Source organism: Neoarius graeffei, chromosome 1 (genome assembly GCF_027579695.1).
Source record: "Neoarius graeffei isolate fNeoGra1 chromosome 1, fNeoGra1.pri, whole genome shotgun sequence".
In the NCBI taxonomy this organism is placed as follows: Eukaryota; Metazoa; Chordata; class Actinopteri; order Siluriformes; family Ariidae; genus Neoarius; species Neoarius graeffei.
Genome location: NC_083569.1, coordinates 102,745,773 through 102,765,564, shown reverse-complemented (window position 1 = coordinate 102,765,564; position 19,792 = coordinate 102,745,773). Strand labels below are relative to the sequence as shown.

At 42.3% G+C, this 19,792-nt stretch overlaps 1 protein-coding gene across 1 annotated transcript in view; it reads right to left on the bottom strand.

The window, feature by feature from the left end:
* Positions 1-19,792, bottom strand: part of LOC132879298 (desmoglein-2-like protein) — a 74,081-nt gene that overhangs the window by 23,152 nt on the left and 31,137 nt on the right. Inside the window, exons 4-5 of the mRNA XM_060913721.1 lie at positions 10,390-10,531; positions 9,370-9,536 (exon numbers count right to left, since the gene is read on the bottom strand). Coding sequence (XP_060769704.1) covers positions 9,370-9,536; positions 10,390-10,531 — 309 coding nt within the window. The remainder of the gene's footprint in view (positions 1-9,369; positions 9,537-10,389; positions 10,532-19,792) is intronic.

Sequence of the window (19,792 nt, the reverse complement as noted above, 5' to 3'; positions counted from 1 at the left end):
AGTTTGCACATGTGACAGCTGAGTGAACATTGCTGTGATGTAAGAAGGAATCAAACCGTTAAAAGCCTTATAGACAAGAATAGCTTTACTTTTCCTGTGAATTTCGGCTACTGAGAGCTATCCTAATGTATTTAGAAGGGTTTAGGTAGAGATATACCGGTCGCAGCCTAGAATTACCCTGCCTGCTCTATTTTGTAGTTTAAATTTTTCAAGGTATCCCTTTCCCCCCGGTCCCAGACTGTACTACAGTAATGTATGTGTGGTATAAATAGTGTTGTATATATTAATTGAAGTGCCTGTCTGTTAAGGTATGGTTTGAGATAATTATACCAATCACCTGTGCAAGTTTCTTGTATATGTATTCAAAATGTGCACTCCATTTGAGTAAGTTGTCAATGGTGACCCCCAGGTATTTAAAAGTGGTTACTTGTTCTAATTTGGCCCCATCTAATATAAAATTAAGCTTGGTATTTGCTACATTCATTCCTGCTGAACCTACAATATAAACATTGTTTTGCATTTGCTAGGATTCAAAGAAAGTTTGTTTGAAGGCAAACCACTGAGAAATCTGGGCTGAGTCACTTTGTATTGTCTTCTCAAGTGTGTCAACACTTTGTGCTGCAAAATATAGAATGGTGTCATTGGTGTACATGGCCACCTTACAGGACTGGATGCAATTTGGCAGATCATTTATATAAAGAATAAACAGAATTGGACCCATTATGGATCCCTGTGGAACACAAGTAACGCCCGTTGCGGAGGATAAGACTGAGCTCAGGCCTGTGCGTTGCTGCCTACCAGTCAAATAAGACTTAAACCAATTACAAGCCAAGTCATCCACACCATAGCATTTCAGTTTTAGCAGCAGTATATCATGATCTAGCATATCAAAAGCTCTTGATAGATCACAAAATACTACACCAGTTAGCTCCTTCTTATCGATGGATTGAATCCAATCTTCCACCACAGAATGTAAAGCAGTCTTGCATGAGTATAGTTTTCTAAATCCAGACTGAGAAGGTGTTAATAGCCTGTGATGGCTAAGGTATTCATACAATTGGTTGTGCACTACCCTTTCAAGAATCTTTGATACGCCCGATAGAAGGGACACCAGATGGTAATTATTCGGGTTTGTCTTGTCCCCTTTTTTATAGATAGGCATGATGTTTGATTGTTTCCATTTTTTCAGGAACTCTCCAGTACTCAATGAGTAATTGAACAGTAACTTTATAGGAGGAGACTCAGGAGGGGCAGTAAGTGTAATATGCATGGATTTGTTAAAAAATAATGTACAACCCCAATGCCAAAAAAGTTGGGACAAAGTACAAATTTTAAATACAAATGGAATGCAATAATTTACAAATCTCAAAAACTGATATTGCATTCACAATAGAACATAGACAACATATCAAATGTCAAAAGTGAGACATTTTGAAATTTCATGCCAAATATTGGCTCATTTGAAATTTCATGATGGCAACACATCTCAAAAAAGCTGGGACAGGGGCAATAAGAGGCTGGAAAAGTTAAAGGTACAAAAAAGGAACAGCTGGAGGACCAAATTGCAACTCATTAGGTCAATTGGCAATAGGTCATTAACATGACTGGGTATAAAAAGAGCATCTTGGAGTGGCAGTAGCTCTCAGAAGTAAAGATGGGAAGAGGATCACCAATCCCCCTAATTCTGCGCCGACAAATAGTGGAGCAATATCAGAAAGGAGTTCGACAGTGTAAAATTGCAAAGAATTTGAACATATCATCATCTACAGTGCATAATATCATCAAAAGATTCAGAGAATCTGGAAGAATCTCTGTGTGTAAGGGTCAAGGCCAGAAAACCATACTGGGTGCCCATGATCTTCGGGCCCTTAGACGGCACTGCATCACATACAGGCATGCTTCTGTATTGGAAATCACAAAATGGGCTCAGGAATATTTCCAGAGAACATTATCTGTGAACACAATTCACTGTGCCATCCGCCGTTGCCAGCTAAAACTCTATAGTTCAAAGAAGAAGCCGTATCTAAACATGATCTAGAAGCGCAGACGTCTTCTCTGGGCCAAGGCTCATTTAAAATGGACTGTGGCAAAGTGGAAAACTGATCTGTGGTCAAACGAATCAAAATTTGAAGTTCTTTATGGAAATCAGGGACGCCGTGTCATTCGGACTAAAGAGGAGAAGGACAACCCAAGTTGTTATCAGCGCTCAGTTCAGAAGCCTGCATCTTTGATGGTATGGGGTTACATTAGTGCATGTGGCATGGGCAGCTTACACATCTGGAAAGACATCAATGCTGAAAGGTATATCCAGGTTCTAGAGCAACATATGCTCCCATCCAGATGATGTCTCTTTCAGGGAAGACCTTGCATTTTCCAACATGACAATGCCAAACCACATACTGCATCAATTACAGCATCATGACTGCATAGAAGAAGGGTCCGGGTACTGAACTGGCCAGCCTGCAGTCCAGATCTTTCACCCACAGAAAATATTTGGCGCATCTGTTACGCCCATCTATGCCCCTTTCAGGCCCAGCACTGTCAGTGCACGGGCAGGGCTGGGTCCTGGTACCTGATTACTTAATTAGGTACACCTGTAATGCCAGCTGGGGCTATAAAGGGGCTGGCGCCTATGGCCTCAGGAGGCTCTTTCTCTCTCTGTCTTGACTGGCACTACCTGCTTGTTCTCTCTCTCTCTGTCCTCAGCTCTTATTCTTTTTCCTTGTGCCTCATTCTGTTATTTTGAACACAATCTTATATACTGACCTTTTTTATTTGTATCCACTCATGCATAACCTCACTCCTGTATTTTATCCCTAGACATGTTTTTTTGTTGTTTAAATACATTTCTTAAAACTTACTTTTGTTGTCGTCTCCCTCATTATGTGATGGTAAATGAGCCTGCCATTACATAATTTGGGGGCTCGTCCGGGAGTTTTTAATTGGTTTGGATCATAGACTCAAGTGGTTTCAGGTGAGCCCATTTGTTTGGTTTGTTTGGCTTTATTGCAGTCTCTGGTTAGGCAGAGTGCTCCAGCTGGGTATTGCCTTTCCTTCGATGCACTGGTTATTATTTTGCCTTTGTTATTTTAGTTACTTGTTTTTTGGGGGTAATCCTGGTCGGGAGTTATCTCTCCTGTTAGGGGCACGCTTCGAACAGTGTAACACTGTTGCGAGTTCAGCGTTAACCAGCCGCCCCAAGGCCAGTAGGCTCCTGAAGACTAGCAAGGTTAGTTAGCTTCTGGGGCTAGATAATTAGGTTACCAGAGGACTGTGTTTTATTTGTTGTAGGAATTTCGCCGGCGACCGGCTGATGGTCTCACCTGGAGTCACGTTGGGGTAAGTGGTTCATGCGGATGTGGTAAATCTATCCTCTTTTTATTTGTCAGTAGAATGTGTTTGCATTAATTGGCTATTGTTTGTGTGCGGAGTACCGCATAGAACATTCATGGATCTATTTTTAGATCGATTGATGCTCTGTGTTCGGGTGCTCTGTCTCGCTGCGCTTAATTAAGCTGTTTAAGTTGCAATTTGTGGAGGTTGGTGCCTCTTTAGTGCATGCGCTGCGCTGTTTGCAACTTGTTAGTTTGTAGCCTTTTGTAAGGTGAGGTGTGCATGTTTAACCTTGTTTGTGTATGCTTTGATACTGCGACAAGTACGTTTGTGATTTATTCTGGTGTTTACCAGTTTTTGTGCATTCCTTGCATGTTGTGTAATGGTAGTTTAATCATTATTGTGAGTGAGAGAAAAGCAGTAGTAGCTGAGATTTTTTTCTGTGCCTCGTTTATTTGATTGCTTCTGGGTTAGGCATTTGTAAATTACACTGTTGAATTTGCACCTATTGGTGAGTAGGGAGCTGTTCTCACAGTTAGTTGTGGCCTATTATAATTTAGTCTAGTTAATAATGAGGCCTGTCGAAGATTTTTGTGTCAGTCCGTCTGAAGACTTGTTGGCAATAATGATAAAAGCACAGCTGTGTGAAGTGGCAGAATATTACGAACTTCAGATTACATTACAGGAGAGAAGTTTAAAGAAGTCATTGTTTTTGTCAGTTAGAGATCAGTTACAGGAGAAAGGTGTTAGTAGTAGGTGAAATGACAACTACATCTGAACTGCAGACACAGTTAGATGAACCTAAGGTTGAGAGCGAGGACGGGACTTTCAAAGTGAAACAACTAGAGTTTCAGAGGGATGTGGAGCTGAGGAAACTCGAGTTTCAGGTGCAGTTGAAGGTGCAGTTATTGATTGTGTTGGCCCATTACCCCGCTCTAAGGCGGGGCATAGTTTCCTTTTGACGGTGATGTGCCAATCCACTCGGTATCCGGCAGCATACCCATTGAGATTAATCACTGCCAAGTCGGTATTAAAGGCTCTGAGTAACTTCATGTCCACATTCGGAATTCCAAAGGTCATTCAGAGTGACCAAGGGTCCAATTTCATGTCTAAGCAGTTCAAAAGGGCATTGCGACAATTGAAGGCGAGACATAATATATCCAGTGCTTACCATCCCCAGAGTCAGGGGGCCTTAGAACGATTCCACCAGACTCTCAAGTCCCTCCTCCAGTCCTACTGTGTAGAACTTGGGTCTGGTTGGGAAGAGGGTTTACCCTGGCTACTGCTAGCCATCATGGAGGTAGTTCAAGAAAGTCTGGGCTTTAGCCCAAATGATCTGGTATTTGGACGTGGTTAGAGGCTCAACTGCAGTTCTGGCAGATGAGTGGAGTGTGGATAAGGTTCCTGTTAATGTTCAGGATTGTTAGTGGGTTTCGCTACCGCCTTTGAGGCTAGGGCTGCTGCGAGACATAAGCTTGGGAAAGCTCAGTCAAAAATGAAGTGACTTTTTAATTGCAAGGCAGAGCAGCATACTTTTGCTCCAGGTGATAAGGTCCTTGCACTTTTGCCTCTTTTGAGTAGCCCATTTCAAGCTAAATTTAGTGGTCCATATGAGGTTGTAAAATGTCTGTCAGACAGTAACTATCTCTTGAGCACACCAGATTGTCGGAAGAAGGTGCAAGTTTGCCACATCAACCTTTTGAAGCCTTATTTTAATTTGTTGGCACCTACACCTGTTAGTTTGGTTTCCACCATGCCTGTAGTGGACTCTACTGGTGTTGCATGTGGGCCTTCTACGGTGGCTACTTCTATGGTTTTGTATCCTGTCAGTGAGGAGTTGGATGAGGGGGTTAGGGGCCCATCACAGGCAGTGGTGGTGGGTCACCTACGGAACTCAGAGTTTCTAGCAGACTTGCCCTCACACCTCTCTCATCTGACTGAGTTGGAAAGAGCAGATGTTATTGAGTTGATTAAGTCCTTCTTAAGTCTTTTTCCTGATGTTCCATCTCGTACCTCTGTTATTGAGCATGATATTGATGTGTGTGGTGCGCAGCCCATTAAACAACATGCATATCGGGTCAATCCTACGAAGAGGGGACTGCTACAACAAGTTGTTGACTACCTGTTGGCGCATGACCTGGCTGAGCCAAGTTTTAGTGCATGGAGCTCTCCCTGCCTGCTAGTAAACAAGCTTGATGGGAGTTATCGCTTCTGCACTGCCTATAGACGCCTTAACACAGTTACTAAACCTGATTGTTACCCCTTACCATGCTGTGATGACTGTATAGACCGTGTTGGGTCCGCTAAATTTGTTAGTAAGTTTGATCTCCTAAAGGGATACTGACAGGTCCCATTGACATCTAGGGCTAAAGAGTTATCTGCTTTTGTAACCCCAGATAATTTCCTGCAGTATTGTCATGCCCTTTGGGGTTAGGAACGCTCCTGCTACCTTCCAACGACTCATTAATTGAGTCTTGGCAGGGATGTGTGGGTGTGACGCATATTTAGATGTCATTCTATACAGTAGTAATTGGTCCAGTCATATTGATCAAATTAAAGAACTTTTTTTCTTGACTGGCTGCAGCTAAACTAACAGTGAATCTTGCTAAGTGCGAGTTTGGCAAGGCTAGTGTTACCTATCTTGGTAAGGTGGTGGGTGGAGGTGAAGTCTGGCCTGTAAGGGCCAAAGTTGAAGCAGTTTGTAGTTTCCCTGTGCCTGGAGACCGTTGAGCACTTCGAAGATTTCTTAGGATGACAGGATATTACAGGGCGTTTTGTAAAAATTTTGCATCTGTAGTGTTGCCTCTGACAAACTTGCTTAGTCCCAAAGTTCCATTTCAGTGGACTGACAAGTGTCAGGATGCCTTTGACAACGTAAAGGCTTTGCTTGCGTCTGCTTTGGTGCTTTTGGCCCCAAATTTTGATTGCCCGTTCAGTGTTGCTGTTGACGCCAGTGAGAGTGGTACTGGGGCTGTGCTGTTACAGCTGGGTTCTGATGGCATTGAACATCCAGTGGGGTACTTCAGTAAAAAGTTTAACCGACATCAACAGGTGTACTCCACTGTAGAGAGGGAAGCGCTGGCCTTAATTCTAGCTGTTCAGCATTTTGAAGTTTATTTAGGCCCATCCTCGAGACCCATTGAGGTATATACGGATCACAATCCCCTAGTTTTCATTGACCGTATGCATAATCAAAACCAATGCGTTAGAGTTTGATTTTGCAGCAATATCCACTTAAAATTTTACATATTAGGGGAAAGGATAATGTTGTAGCAGATGCGCTATCTACAGCCTAAGGCAGCTGGGCCATAGAAGGTTCACGCTGCACGCTACACGTTCACGTGAAGAACCGGACCCTGGGCCATTAAACTTCATGCTTGGATGTTCACGTGTTGCGTCTGTTCTACTTTGACCGAGTAACCAACAATATGGACTCTTCGGATGACGACGATTGCCTCATTCTGCTTTTACTGAGACAGAGGAAGAGAAAAAGGAACAGAATTTGGAGCCGAGAACACTTCCTTCTGAGAGAAACCCGTGGTGAATTTCACCGAACATTCTATAATCTGCTTGACAATCCCGATGAAGAACTATTTTTCAATTATACCATTCAATTATATTTTTTCTGAAGTTTTCCCCTGAAAGCATAGTTATCTCCCTAGACCCGTTCTGATTGGCTGGCGCGGCGGTGACCGCATGCATTGACTGGAATTTCCATCTTCACGCCTAGAAAAGTGTGCATGTTCATTTCTCGCTTCACGCGTGAAGTGTGCAGCGTTCAACGTGAACGCCGTTCTATGGCCCAGAGCAAGTCATGCTACGTTTGTCCACTTTTCTTTACATGCGTGTAGCGTGCAGCATGCAGCGTGCAGCGTGAACCTTCTATGGCCCAGCTGCCTAATGTGTGTTTTTTTGTTTTTTTTTCTCTTTATTAATATAACATTGGTGTTTTTTGTCTTGTTCACATTGCTTTTGTAGTCCTAGGGCCCAGGATCTACAAGTTGCTGTTTTGGTGATGGACTTTGGTAAGGGGTAGTTGGCCTGATGACTGGAGTTTGAGGTTTACTAGGGCAAACCTCTTTTTGTGAGGGAGGTGTTATGCCCATCTATGCCCCCTTCAGGCCCAGCACTGTCAGTGCACGGGCAGGGCTGGGTCCTGGTACCTGATTACTTAATTAGGTACACCTGTAATGCCAGCTGGGGCTATAAAGGGGCTGGCGCCTATGGCCTCAGGAGGCTCTTTCTCTCTGTCTTGACTGGCACTACCTGCTTGTTCTCTCTCTCTGTCCTCAGCTCTTATTCTTTTTCCTTGTGCCTCATTCTGTTATTTTGAACACAATCTTGTATACTGACCTTTATTTGTATCCACTCACGCATAACCTCACTCCTGTATTTTATCCCTAGACATGGTTTTTTGTTTAAGAGCAATTCCAGCGTTATGGACGTGACACTTAAACTCAAAATGGCAACAAATGACCCAGTGCATGTTTTATTCTCTCCCAGTATTTAAACAGGTGTTGCATATTTTAAGGCTGTACCATACTGGAGAAGTGATAGAACAAGAACAATTCCCATAGTACATGGGGCATGCCAGAAAATGCCAATAAAAGATGCGTTATGGATGTGACAGAAAAAGTATCACTTTTCTTGGGTGACTGTACATTTTTATCAAACTCTGTGAAATTGTAAACCTAATGTCGAAATGGAGATATCCATTTGATAGAGGGGTCCAAGGTGAATATTAAAAAAATCTTTGTTTAAAATATTTTGTATTTCATGCAGAGTTTCGGAAGGAAAAGTCAGCGTTATGGATGTGACGAAATTCCGTTATGGATGTGACGCGTCTGAAATAGACATGGCATATGTTTAGAAAATCAGCAATTTAACCACCATAACCCTTTGAAAAACTCTCTAAATATCAGCTAAAACTATCAAAGTTCTTAAATAATATTTAGGATGGCTATTGTTTTGCTGTTTTGTGGATTTTAGCATACATTTCTGTGGCTTGTGGCAATAATATAGAATTGTACATGATCAAAGTTGATTTTAGCTTGGGGTTTACATTATAAGAAAGAAAGACTGACAGTGACATATTAGGTTGGTTACAAATTGGTTCAACTTATTCACATCTGTAAAATACAGGCCTAGGTGATATCTCTGGGAGTGGTTTAGATGTATTACATGTTGCTTTATTTTTGCATGGTGAGGTTGACATTTGCATGGAATTGCCCTCAAATACATTTCTTAAAACTTACTTTTGTTGTCGTCTCCCTCATTATGTGATGGTAAATGAGCCTGCCGTTACACATCATAAAACGGAAGATACGACAAAAAAGACCTAAGACAGTTGAGCAACTAGAATCCTACATTAGACAAGAATGAGTTAACATTCCTATCCCTAAACTTGAGCAACTTGTCTCCTCAGTCCCCAGACATTTACAGACTTGTAAAGAGAAAAGGGGATGTCTCACAGTGGTAAACATGGCCTTGTCCCAACTTTGAGATGTGGTGTCATGAAATTTAAAATCACCTAATTTTTCTCTTTAAATGATACATTTTCTCAGTTTAAACACTTGATATGTCATCTATGTTCTATTCTGAATAAAATATGGAATTTTGAAACTTCCACATCATTGCATTCCGTTTTTATTTACATTTTGTACTTTGTCCTAACTTTTTTGGAATCGGGGTTGTATTGTTTTTCTTTGAATGAAATTACTTCAAAGGTTCAAGATTACATTTCCCTCATTGTTCATATGAAATTAAGCTAATTAACCACAGCCATTATTAATAATCTTTTTTTTTTTTCCTGTCTTTACCAAGAGTGTCAATAATTCTTACGCTGCATAAGAAAGCCTTGGATAATAAAGCTCAAATTGTATGAGGCTCAGATTCTAAACTTTTCTAACTAAATATTGTCAAGTATTTTATGTCTTTGACAGGTTTCTCTTCCTGGAATTGCTCACTTTCAACAAGGCTGTTGACGAACTTAAAATGGTGATTGTGATGTCTGCTTTTTGTGACTGAAACTCTCACCTCTCGGTCCAGAGTGTTCATTCTGACTTTGATTTCACCAGACGATCGCTTGATTTTGAACATTGGCTTTCCAGCTGGTTCCTGTTGTATAATTCTGTATGCAATTTTTGAATTTAGTGTGCCTGGCTCGTCTGCATCATAGGCTGTGATTGCAATTACAGAGGTGTCTAGGAGAAAGGGTATTACCAAGCAAACAGAAACATGAGATTCATTCACTGGACTTTTTTGCAGACCATATTTTCCAATTTTCAAAATAAAAATCAATGTAAAATATATTGTACAAATGGTACTGTGATAAATGACATCAAAATATTTTCCTGAGATATCACAGATATGGCAGTTAATGACACTGCTTATTTTTATTCTTACTCTTATGTGTAGCTGATTGGATGTTAAAATATACCAAAGCACTGTTAATTTCTTGATTCTGATTGGTAAATTGGTTTCTGATTCAGAAAGTGCTTATTAATTTTCTAGAAGAACAGCTCTGACAGTAGTGCACCTGCAATTCACAGTTCATATAAATGCATATGTCTCTTATTGTTGCTGTTTTTCTATAGTAACACCTCATTTATATTCTTTTCAATGTTTATCAAATAAAAACATAATTACTGACATTGTGAAATGTTCAGTGAGGAAACAATGTTTATAGATTTTATAATGCATGTGATACAGGAACAGGATATCTTGTGGACATTCCACAACATTAAAGTATGAAGTGTTTGTTATTAAATCGGAAAATTTAATTACTGGCAAATTGCTGTGGAATAAAATACCACGGAATGTGCTCTTATAGGGAAATAATTGACTTGGAGGTGGTAATAGTAAATTGGCTTCATAGTGAGCCACATCATACAACCCCATTGTTGATTATGTTCCTATAAAAGCACATTTCATCCTAATGTATTGCAGAAAATGTACAAATTCAAGAATCCAAAATCCAAAGAAGATTCTACTACAAATCCCCCTCCCCCCATAAAACCCTCATTATAATAAAATGAAAAATGAAAGTCCATGTACCTTTGTCACTGAGCTCATCAACAGAACCAGTGATCAAAGTATTAAAATAAGGGGCATTGTCATTCTGGTCCTCAACTATGATTCTCAGCTCGATGTCCTTTTCAACGAGTTGTCCATCTGGTAGCGTAGCTCTCCCTTTGAACTAAATGAAAACACACCATTCATATACATGTTTAAGACTTCTTGGAATTTTTGTATGTACTGTACACAGCATTCTATACACCATATGATCCAGATGTTTCACTATCTGTCTAAACAATGTTTCAATCAACATGTTTATATTTTGAGCAAATTCAAAGACTGGATAGTGCAAGACATTCAGGCCTCTGTCCGACATGTGTTGCAGGTGATTTCTAAAGAATAATTGTGGAAATCGTGCAAATTAGGGTGAAGAAAAAAAGTCCAATATGTAAATTCTGGTTTTGTGAGCACTATTTGTTCTGTAGTAGTTTCATTCAATTTACCAAATTGATTCTTTTAAATTATGCTTCAATGAATTTGACCAAATCTGATATGACCAAATTTGAAATTTTGCCACAAATGCACTACATCCAATTCTAGCTTAGGTATGTGTATATAAACTCAGAACAGTCATGCACAGCTTATTTGCATTCATGGTTTGTGCGAATGGGTTGTTTAATCATTTTTAAGGCCTACCTATCAACAGTGAAGCTAAAATGTCATGGTGGGAGCGTAGACTTGGATCCAGGAGATGTTGAATGGCAAGGCTTTAATCCTGACGTGCAGCACTCTGTTGTTGACTGGCCGGTAGGACAGCATGCTGTTTGAGGCCTGTCACAAGAAGATGACTCCCACACCAGTCCTGTGTCTGTTTCCGCCGGAGTAGACGACCAGCTCTCCTTCTGTTGTGGTGAAGTGCCCAGCACCTGTCCAATGAGTCTTTGAAACACTGAGGATCCGGATGTTGCATCGTCTCATCTTGTGGGTGACAATGTGCAGCTTTCCGGTCTGGTAAAGTGTCTGGAAATTCCAGGTGCCCAATCGGACACTGTTGCATAGGTTGAACCTGCCTTGGACTCCTCTGTGGTCATCAGCAGAGGGCCTCCCTCTCAGGTTTGGGCTCGTCGCATTATCAGCAGTCACAGAGTTGAACATGGTTGTTCCATCCTCTCCTCCAGTAGCCTGTAGAGGGGCAAGCCCCCTGGAGGGTACAAGGCTGCCGCCCCTATCTTCTTCTAATCGGTGCCGTGAATCCATAGTACTCTTCAGGTTGATGTCGTCAGTGGGTCCCGAATCCTCTACCGACCAAGGGTAGTTTGTTGGGACAGGACCTGTCCCTTCACTGGCTAGGAAATCTGACTGGCTACCCTCATCTGGTTTGGCCCCCTGACCAAGAGGGTTTACTGGGGTGTGGGTACTGGAGCCCATCCCAGCTACTTGAAGCCACAGGTGAGAGCTGGGTGCCAGTGTGATGACCAAAGCTTTCCGGTAGTCCCCCGAAGGAAACTCGGTCACCGTTCCACAAAGGTGCTACCCCCATTGAAACACCCCATATATATCTCATCTCATCTCATTATCTCTAGCCGCTTTATCCTTCTACAGGGTCGCAGGCAAGCTGGAGCCTATCCCAGCCGACTACGGGCGAAAGGCGGGGTACACCCTGGACAAGTCGCCAGGTCATCACAGGGCTGACACATAGACACAGACAACCATTCACACCTACGGTCAATTTAGAGTCACCAGTTAACCTAACCTGCATGTCTTTGGACTGTGGGGGAAACTGGAGCACCCGGAGGAAACCCACGCGGACACGGGGAGAACATGCAAACTCCACACAGAAAGGCCCTCGCCGGCCCCGGGGCTCGAACCCAGGACCTTCTTGCTGTGAGGCGACAGCGCTAACCACTACACCACCATGCCGCCCCCCCATATATATATATATATATATATATATATTTTTTTTTTAAAGCAACCCAGGGTCCTCCTTCTATTCAAATTTCACCATAGACACATCATTATGGTCACACATGCTTTTCTTAAATAATTAAAGACCACTTAAGTTTGGTTGGAAACATTATTATAATGAGCATGCGGAGCTAAGCTCCATACTTAAGAGAATATGGTCATACATCAAACTGATTTTTGGCATGGTATGGATTTATTTGGTAAAATTCATACATGCAAAAACAAGTATAAATAGCACTGAGGATGACACATAAAAGTATAAATAGACATTTCATTTTTTATGACTTTTGCGACCATACGACATCCATCCATACATACAAATGATGTAAGTATACCACCACTGGATACCTGATTGTAAGTGCAAGGCAATGTCTCATACACATGTAAAATGTATTAGTAAAATAATCTCACATTATTTTTAAAAAGCAAATTATAAGTAACGGCAAGATAAAAACCCAACTACCTTATGTAAATAGAGATGCAAATTTCATTGTTGGGGGGGGTCAAGTGTGAACACTCATCGGGAGCTCTGCTTTTAGGCAGTGCCTAAATATAATAATAATAATAATAATAATAATCCCGGCAAAGTCCTAGCTCTACCTCCTCATGGTGCTGGGCGGGAACATTACCTGGATGCTCCTTTCTGCTATTCGTTAATACCTTGGGTGCTCATCTGCTCAAGGGAGAGTAGCGTCTTCGAAAGACCCCAGGTAGTGGCTAACAGAATGGGCAAATTAACGATTAAGAAAACACACTCAAAACGTAAAACATGTCACATCACTCGTCGCATGGATCAACAAAGAGGGCATCCCCCAGGAAATGCCAAACAGCCTGGGGTTGAAAAATTGGTGACTGATTCAGCCAATTACATATATCAGGTGAGTAGTTCCCAGTTCGAGACCTGTTTGCAAGATGGCCTAGTCACCACAACATCTATCTCCAGTACATCAAGCAGAAAACAAAAGCACCACTGGACCAAAGATCAATACAAAGAAGTGATGTGGGCTTACTACTACACAGTCCTCAACAACCTGGATGCGCCCAAGACCAGTGGTGATCAACAGGTGTGATCAGCACGTGGAGATCACAAAATCCAGATCTACAGTGATGCTTGAAAGTTTGTGAACCCTTTAGAATTTTCTCTATTTCTGCATAAATATGACCTAAAACATCATCAGATTATCACACAAGTCCTAAAGGTAGATAAAGAGAACTCAGTTAAACAAATGAGACAAAAATATTGTACTTGATCATGTATTTATTGAGGAAAATGATCTAATATTACATATGTTAGTGGCAAAAGTATGTGAACATTTGCTTTCAGTATCTGGTGTGACCCCTTTGTGCAGCAATAACTGCAACTAAACATTTCCGGTAACTGTTGATCAGTCCTGTACACCGGCTTGGAGGAATTTTAGCCCATTCCTCCATACAGATCAGCTTCAACTCTGGGATGTTGATGGGTTTCTTCACATTAACTGCTTGCTTCAGGTCCTTTTTCCAATAGCCTTCTGGCTTGTCCATGTGATCTTTAGGAAACTGCAGATGAGCAGCAATGTTCTTTTTGGAGAGCAGTGGCTTTCTCCTTGCAATCCTGCCATGCACACCATTGTTGTTCAGTGTTCTCCTGATAGTGGACTCATGAACATTAACATTAGCCAATGTGAGAGAGGCCTTCAGTTGCTTAGAAGTTACCCTGGTCCTTTGTGACCGCACCGACTATTACATGCCTTGCTCTTGGAGTGATCTTTGTTGGTCGACCACTCCTGGGGAGGGTAACAATGGTCTTGAGTTTCCTCCATTTGTACACAATCTGTCTGAGTGTGGATTGGTGGAGTCCAAACCCTTTAGAGATGGTTTTGTAACCTTTTCCAGCCTGATGAGCATCAACAATGCTTTTTCAGAGGTCCTCAGAAATCTCCTTTGTTCATGCCATGATACACTTCCACAAACATGTGTTGTGAAGATCAGACTTTGATAGATCCCTGTTCTTTAAATAAAACAAGGTGCCCGCTCACACCTGACTGTCATCCCATTGATTGAAAACACCTGACTCTAATTTCACCTTCAAATTAACTGTTAATCCTAGAGGTTGACATACTTTTGCCACTCACAGATATGTAATATTGGATCATTTTCCTCAATAAATAAATGACCAAGTACAATATTTTTGTCTCATTTGTTTAACTGTGTTCTCTTTATCTACTTTTAGGACTTGTGTGAAAATCTGATGATGTTTTAGGTCATATTTATGCAGAAATATAGAAAATTCTAAAGGGTTCACAAACTTTCAAGCACCACTGTACTTCCGTACATGAATGCATTGAAGCTCAGTATGCAGACGAGGTACATCGAAGCCAAGAAACTATTGACAGTACTCGAGACTGACAAAATAATTGCTAATGTAAAGACACACTCCAGCATTGCTGGACCAACAACAATGGCAGCACAGCAAGGCCCAGTGGTCTTGATCAAAGCTGCAGTGGAAGCAGAGCAAGTACAAGAAGAAGAACTTGTGGCAGAGGCTGCTGCAACTGAGAAAATAGCTGTTGCTTCAGTGAACTTGCAAGTAGACCTTGTGGTAGAGATGGAGAGGAAGATTGTCAAGAAGCTGCTTGAGACCGAAATGCTTCCACTAGACAAACAGATAGGCATGAGGAAAGTAAAGCTGAACAAAGAAATCTCGGGGAAGATCGACCTGGCCAACCAGGCCATCGAGTGACAGTGCAGGGAAGAACAATCAACCAACTCCTCTACAGCACTGCGCCTATGGTTGCGGGCGAATTTAAGGACAAGCCTGCCAAGCGCCAGAAAGGAGAGGCACCTGCCTGGAAGCAATGCATTGAGTGCTAGGTTGAGCACCTGAGAGGGCAACTCTCCAGCTTGCTCAAGCTGACAAAAGGACCCACTGCCAAAAAGATCTATCGCCTCTCAACTAAGATCCTTAGGAAATGGCAAATGGGACCAAACAAGCTTGTGGAACTCATCCAGGACATTCGGCTGAAGATCGCCGTATCTGCCCAACATCTGAGACGGTTCAAGAAGTGAAGTAAGTAGTACCATCAGAACAAGTTCTTTGCTGAACATACTAAGCTCCTGTACCGAGGGCTCAACAAGGAACAAACCTTGGTGACCGAGCCACCAGACAAAGTGCACGAGTTCTGGACAAACATTTTGTCAGATGGAAAGGAGCACAATAAGAGTGCACTGTGGATCTGTCATGAGGCTGAAAAGTATAAGAACATGCCCGAACAAAAGTGGTGTGAGTTATTACTCAATGACGTGACCGCTGCTATCAATAAGACCAGCAACTGGAAGGTGCCAGGCACAGATAAGCTCCAGAATTTCTGGCTCAAGAAGTTGACAGCCTCTCACAGCCAGATCACAAGAGCATTGAATGAAGTGTTCCGTGAGCCATGTCTGATGTCTGAATGGATGATCAAGGGTAACAAAGGGCAAAAACAGCAAGAACCCAAAGAACTACCACCTGATTACATGCCTACCAAAATTATACAAGGTATTCACAGTGGTCATCACAGACAAGCTCTACGATTACCTTTTCAAAAACAAAATGTTCCCGGAAGAACAGAAGGGATACCAACGATGGAGCTGAGGATGCAAGGACCAGCTCCTCATCAACAAAATGGTGATCAGAGATGCCAAAAGCAGGAAAAAACATCTCAGCATGGTGTGGGTAGACTACAAGAAGACGTTTGACAGTTTGCCACACACATGGATCCTGCAGAGCCTGGAACTCTACCGAGTCAGTCCGGTCATCACTAGGTTCTTGGAATACACAATGAGAACATGGCAAACTAAAATGAGCCTATAGCTCATAGTTCTATAGCGGAGGTCTAATCCAGACAGACAAGATCCAAATAAAGCGAGACATTTTTCAAGGTGACTCCTTGTCTCCCCTGCTGTTCTGCACTGCCCTGATACCACTCAGTGGCATGCTCAACCAAGAACAAGTAGGGTACAAGATCAAGACTAGCCAACACATCAGCCACTAGTTGTATATGGATGACCTGAAGCTCTTTTCCTGCAATGACACCGATCTTCAAAAACAATTGGAGTTGGTAAAGCAGTTTAGCAATGACATGCGAATGGAGTGGGGCCTCGACAAGTGTGCAAAGGTGACCTTCCAAAGAGATAAATTCATTGAAGCTCCTGATGCCAGAAACTGTGTACAAGGATCTTGGCATGGATGAGAGTGACAACATCAAGCACAAGCTGATGAAGACCAAGATCTCCAAAGAACATTATCGACGCATGAGACCAGTCCTCAAGTCAGAGCTCAACTCAAAGAACAAGATCATGGCCATCAACAGCCTGGCTGTCCAGGTCATCTCGTACAGCTTTGTCATCATCTCATGGACAAACCAGGAGCTTAAGAACATGGATCACAAGACCAGAAAGCTCCTCACAATGCATGACCTTCTGCATCCTCGAGCAGATATCAAGTGTTTATACATCTCATGATATCTAGGAGGCCGAGGACTACTAGAGCTTGAGTCCTCAGAGGAGGATGCTATAGCTGGACTGTGCGAGCACTTGGAACGGACTAATGGGCACCTCCTGCGACTCTTGTGAGCACACTAAAAAGACCTGGATGAAGGCAAATCAGTCAGGAAGAGAGGTTGCGAGATCAACAGGAGGTACAGTTTACCCAACACCGTGAGTGCTAGCAGTGAGACCACCAAGAAACTACTCCACATCAAGATCATGGAGGCCAGAATGCAGCACTACAAGGAGAAACCACTGTACAGTCAGTTCTTTACCAGCCTGAACAGGCTATACATCAACAAAGAGCAGACACATTGTAAGGTTTTATTTCTTTGTAAGGATAAATAATTGTAAGAATGTATTCTTAATAATTGTAAAGGATTTAGTCTGTAACCCTCTGTTTTGTTTAAAATGACCAAGAAGGCATTCTTCTGTCTCTGGCATTCAAGAAGTGACCTTCCTCCAGTGGAGAAGTCATACACTTCTTTGCTAGACTAGACATAAACATGTCTTTGTTTAAAAATTGTCGGACGTAAATGCTGAGTTGCTGAATTGTTAAGAACATCGCGTTGATATATGATCCAAGGTTTCACTCACACATACATATTGATGGAATTAAGATGTGATTTGCTGACCTAGCCACAAGACATACACACATTCACACACACACATTCACAGACACACCCACACAGCTGCATATCCACACAGATACACACACACACACACACAGACAGATATCAAACAGTGATGTCACTTCATCCATATAAAATCCCTGTATTCTCTTGTTGTATTGGGGGACTTGTGAATAAAGATTGCGAACTCATGGTGTTCCTGTCTTTCTTTCGCGACTCACCCCCAGAGCTCTGGGTGGCACGGGGGAATTGATCTCGAGATGGTGAGGGCAAGAGGTGAAGAAACCTTTCACACACGCATGGCTCCAAAGTGCAGGACTCAAGGGTGAAACTGAGAGCCTCATCATAGCCACGCAAGATCAGGCCTTGAACACCCATCACCATCAGAAATATGTCATGGGCACACAGGTCAACAGCAAGTGCCATCTGTGTGGTGAAGCCGAGGAGACCATCAGCCACATAATGTCCAGATGCCAGGTACTCACCCCAAAAGAGTAGCTCAAGTGACACAACAGGATTGGTACTTATGTGCACTGGGCACTGTGTCGGCAACTGGGTGTTCCTGTGGTGGACAGTTGGTATCAACTCAAGCCAGATGCCATTATTGATAACAGAGACTGCATGGTCATGTGGGATAAAATGGTGCCCATGGACTGAATCATAGCTGCCAACAGGCCAGACATCGTGTTCCAGGATAAAAAGAACAAAACATGTGTGTTCATTGATGTGGTCATCCTGGAAGACAACAATATACTGAGTAGAGAGGCCAAGAAGATCATCACATACAAAGACCTCGAGATCGAGGTGCAACGCATGTGGAACACGAAGACACAAGTGGCCCCAATAGTAGTAGGTGTGCTGGGGACTATCAAGACCAGGTTCCAAGACCAGCTGGACAAACTCCCATGCAAGATAGTGTGAAAGAGATCCAGAAGATCGCACTCCTTGGGACGGCATGCATCCTTCATCAAATCCTCAGCAGAATACCTATCTGATCAAAAAGTCTGAGAGGTCTGGTTGACCTCTGGCGAATGAACCAGTGTGCTGTGCCCCAGTGCACTGAAAGGAGGGTGGATGATAATAATAATAATAATAATAATAAACAAGATAGAGACTGTGACTAAAGTCACAGTAATTTGTGCTAGCTGTTACAAATCAGGATGTCTGGTCATCATACCTGTCAGGGATGTGTGGAGACAAATTTATATGCAGAAAATCCATCCATCCATTATCTGTAGCCACTTATCCTGTTCTACAGGGTCGCAGGCAAGCTGGATCTTATCCCAGCTAACTATGGGTGAGAGGCGGGGTACACCCTGGACAAGTCGCCAGGTCATCACAGGGCTGACACATAGAGACAAACAACCATTCACACTCACGGTCAATTTAAAGCCACCAATTAGCCTAACCTGCATTCCTTTGGACTATGGGGGAAACCAGAGCACCCGGAGGAAACCCACACAGACACAGGGAGAGCATGCAAACTCCACATAGAAAGGCCCTCATCAGCCACTGGGCTCAAACCCAGGACCTTCTTGGTGTGAGGCGGCAGTGCTAACCACTACGACACTATGCCGCCATGTGTAGAAGATATTTATTACAAAAGTGCAATCAGGAAAACAGTGCAAACCAGCAGGCATAAATCAGAAATGATAAACAAGCAGTAGGTCAGGTGAGGCACAAATGTGTCTAAACAACTCAATACTTCTCAATCTGTCTTAGTCTTTGGCATCCTTATATATGTGTGCTTGATTGTGCCTTAATCCAGTGCCAATGCAAGTCATTAGTGGCGCGTGCACATGAATCAGTTCACAGTGCGTGCCGTCCAGAGTGTGCACAAGTAAGCCAATGCACATGGGTGTGACAGTACCCTATAGATCTGGAATGGTAAGAGATAGAGAATGATGCTTAGTGAGGAAAAGTTGTGCCCTGCCACCGTGAACAAAAAAAGATTGAAAAAATCATGAAAATTGACAGAGTCAGAAGTGATTGAAAAAGAAATCCCATTTTTCATGGATCATTCTGGTTTGGTGATCCAGATCAGCACCAAAAGTCATAGCAACGTAATTCAGCCCAGAGGTATACTTCATGTAAAATTTGGCGATGATTGGTGGAAAACTGAGGGAGAAATAGTGTCCTAAAAAATGTTAGGATAATAATAATAAGAAGAAGAAGAAGAAAAAGAGGAGAAAGTAGAAAGATCCTGAGTGAGTAATAATTTGCGCCAGTACTGCTAGCACAAATTAATAATAATAATAATAATAATAATAACTCAACATTTAATTTAACTTAGTTTTTTATTCCAGTCGTGGCTGAGTAGAATGATGTGAGAGAGAAAA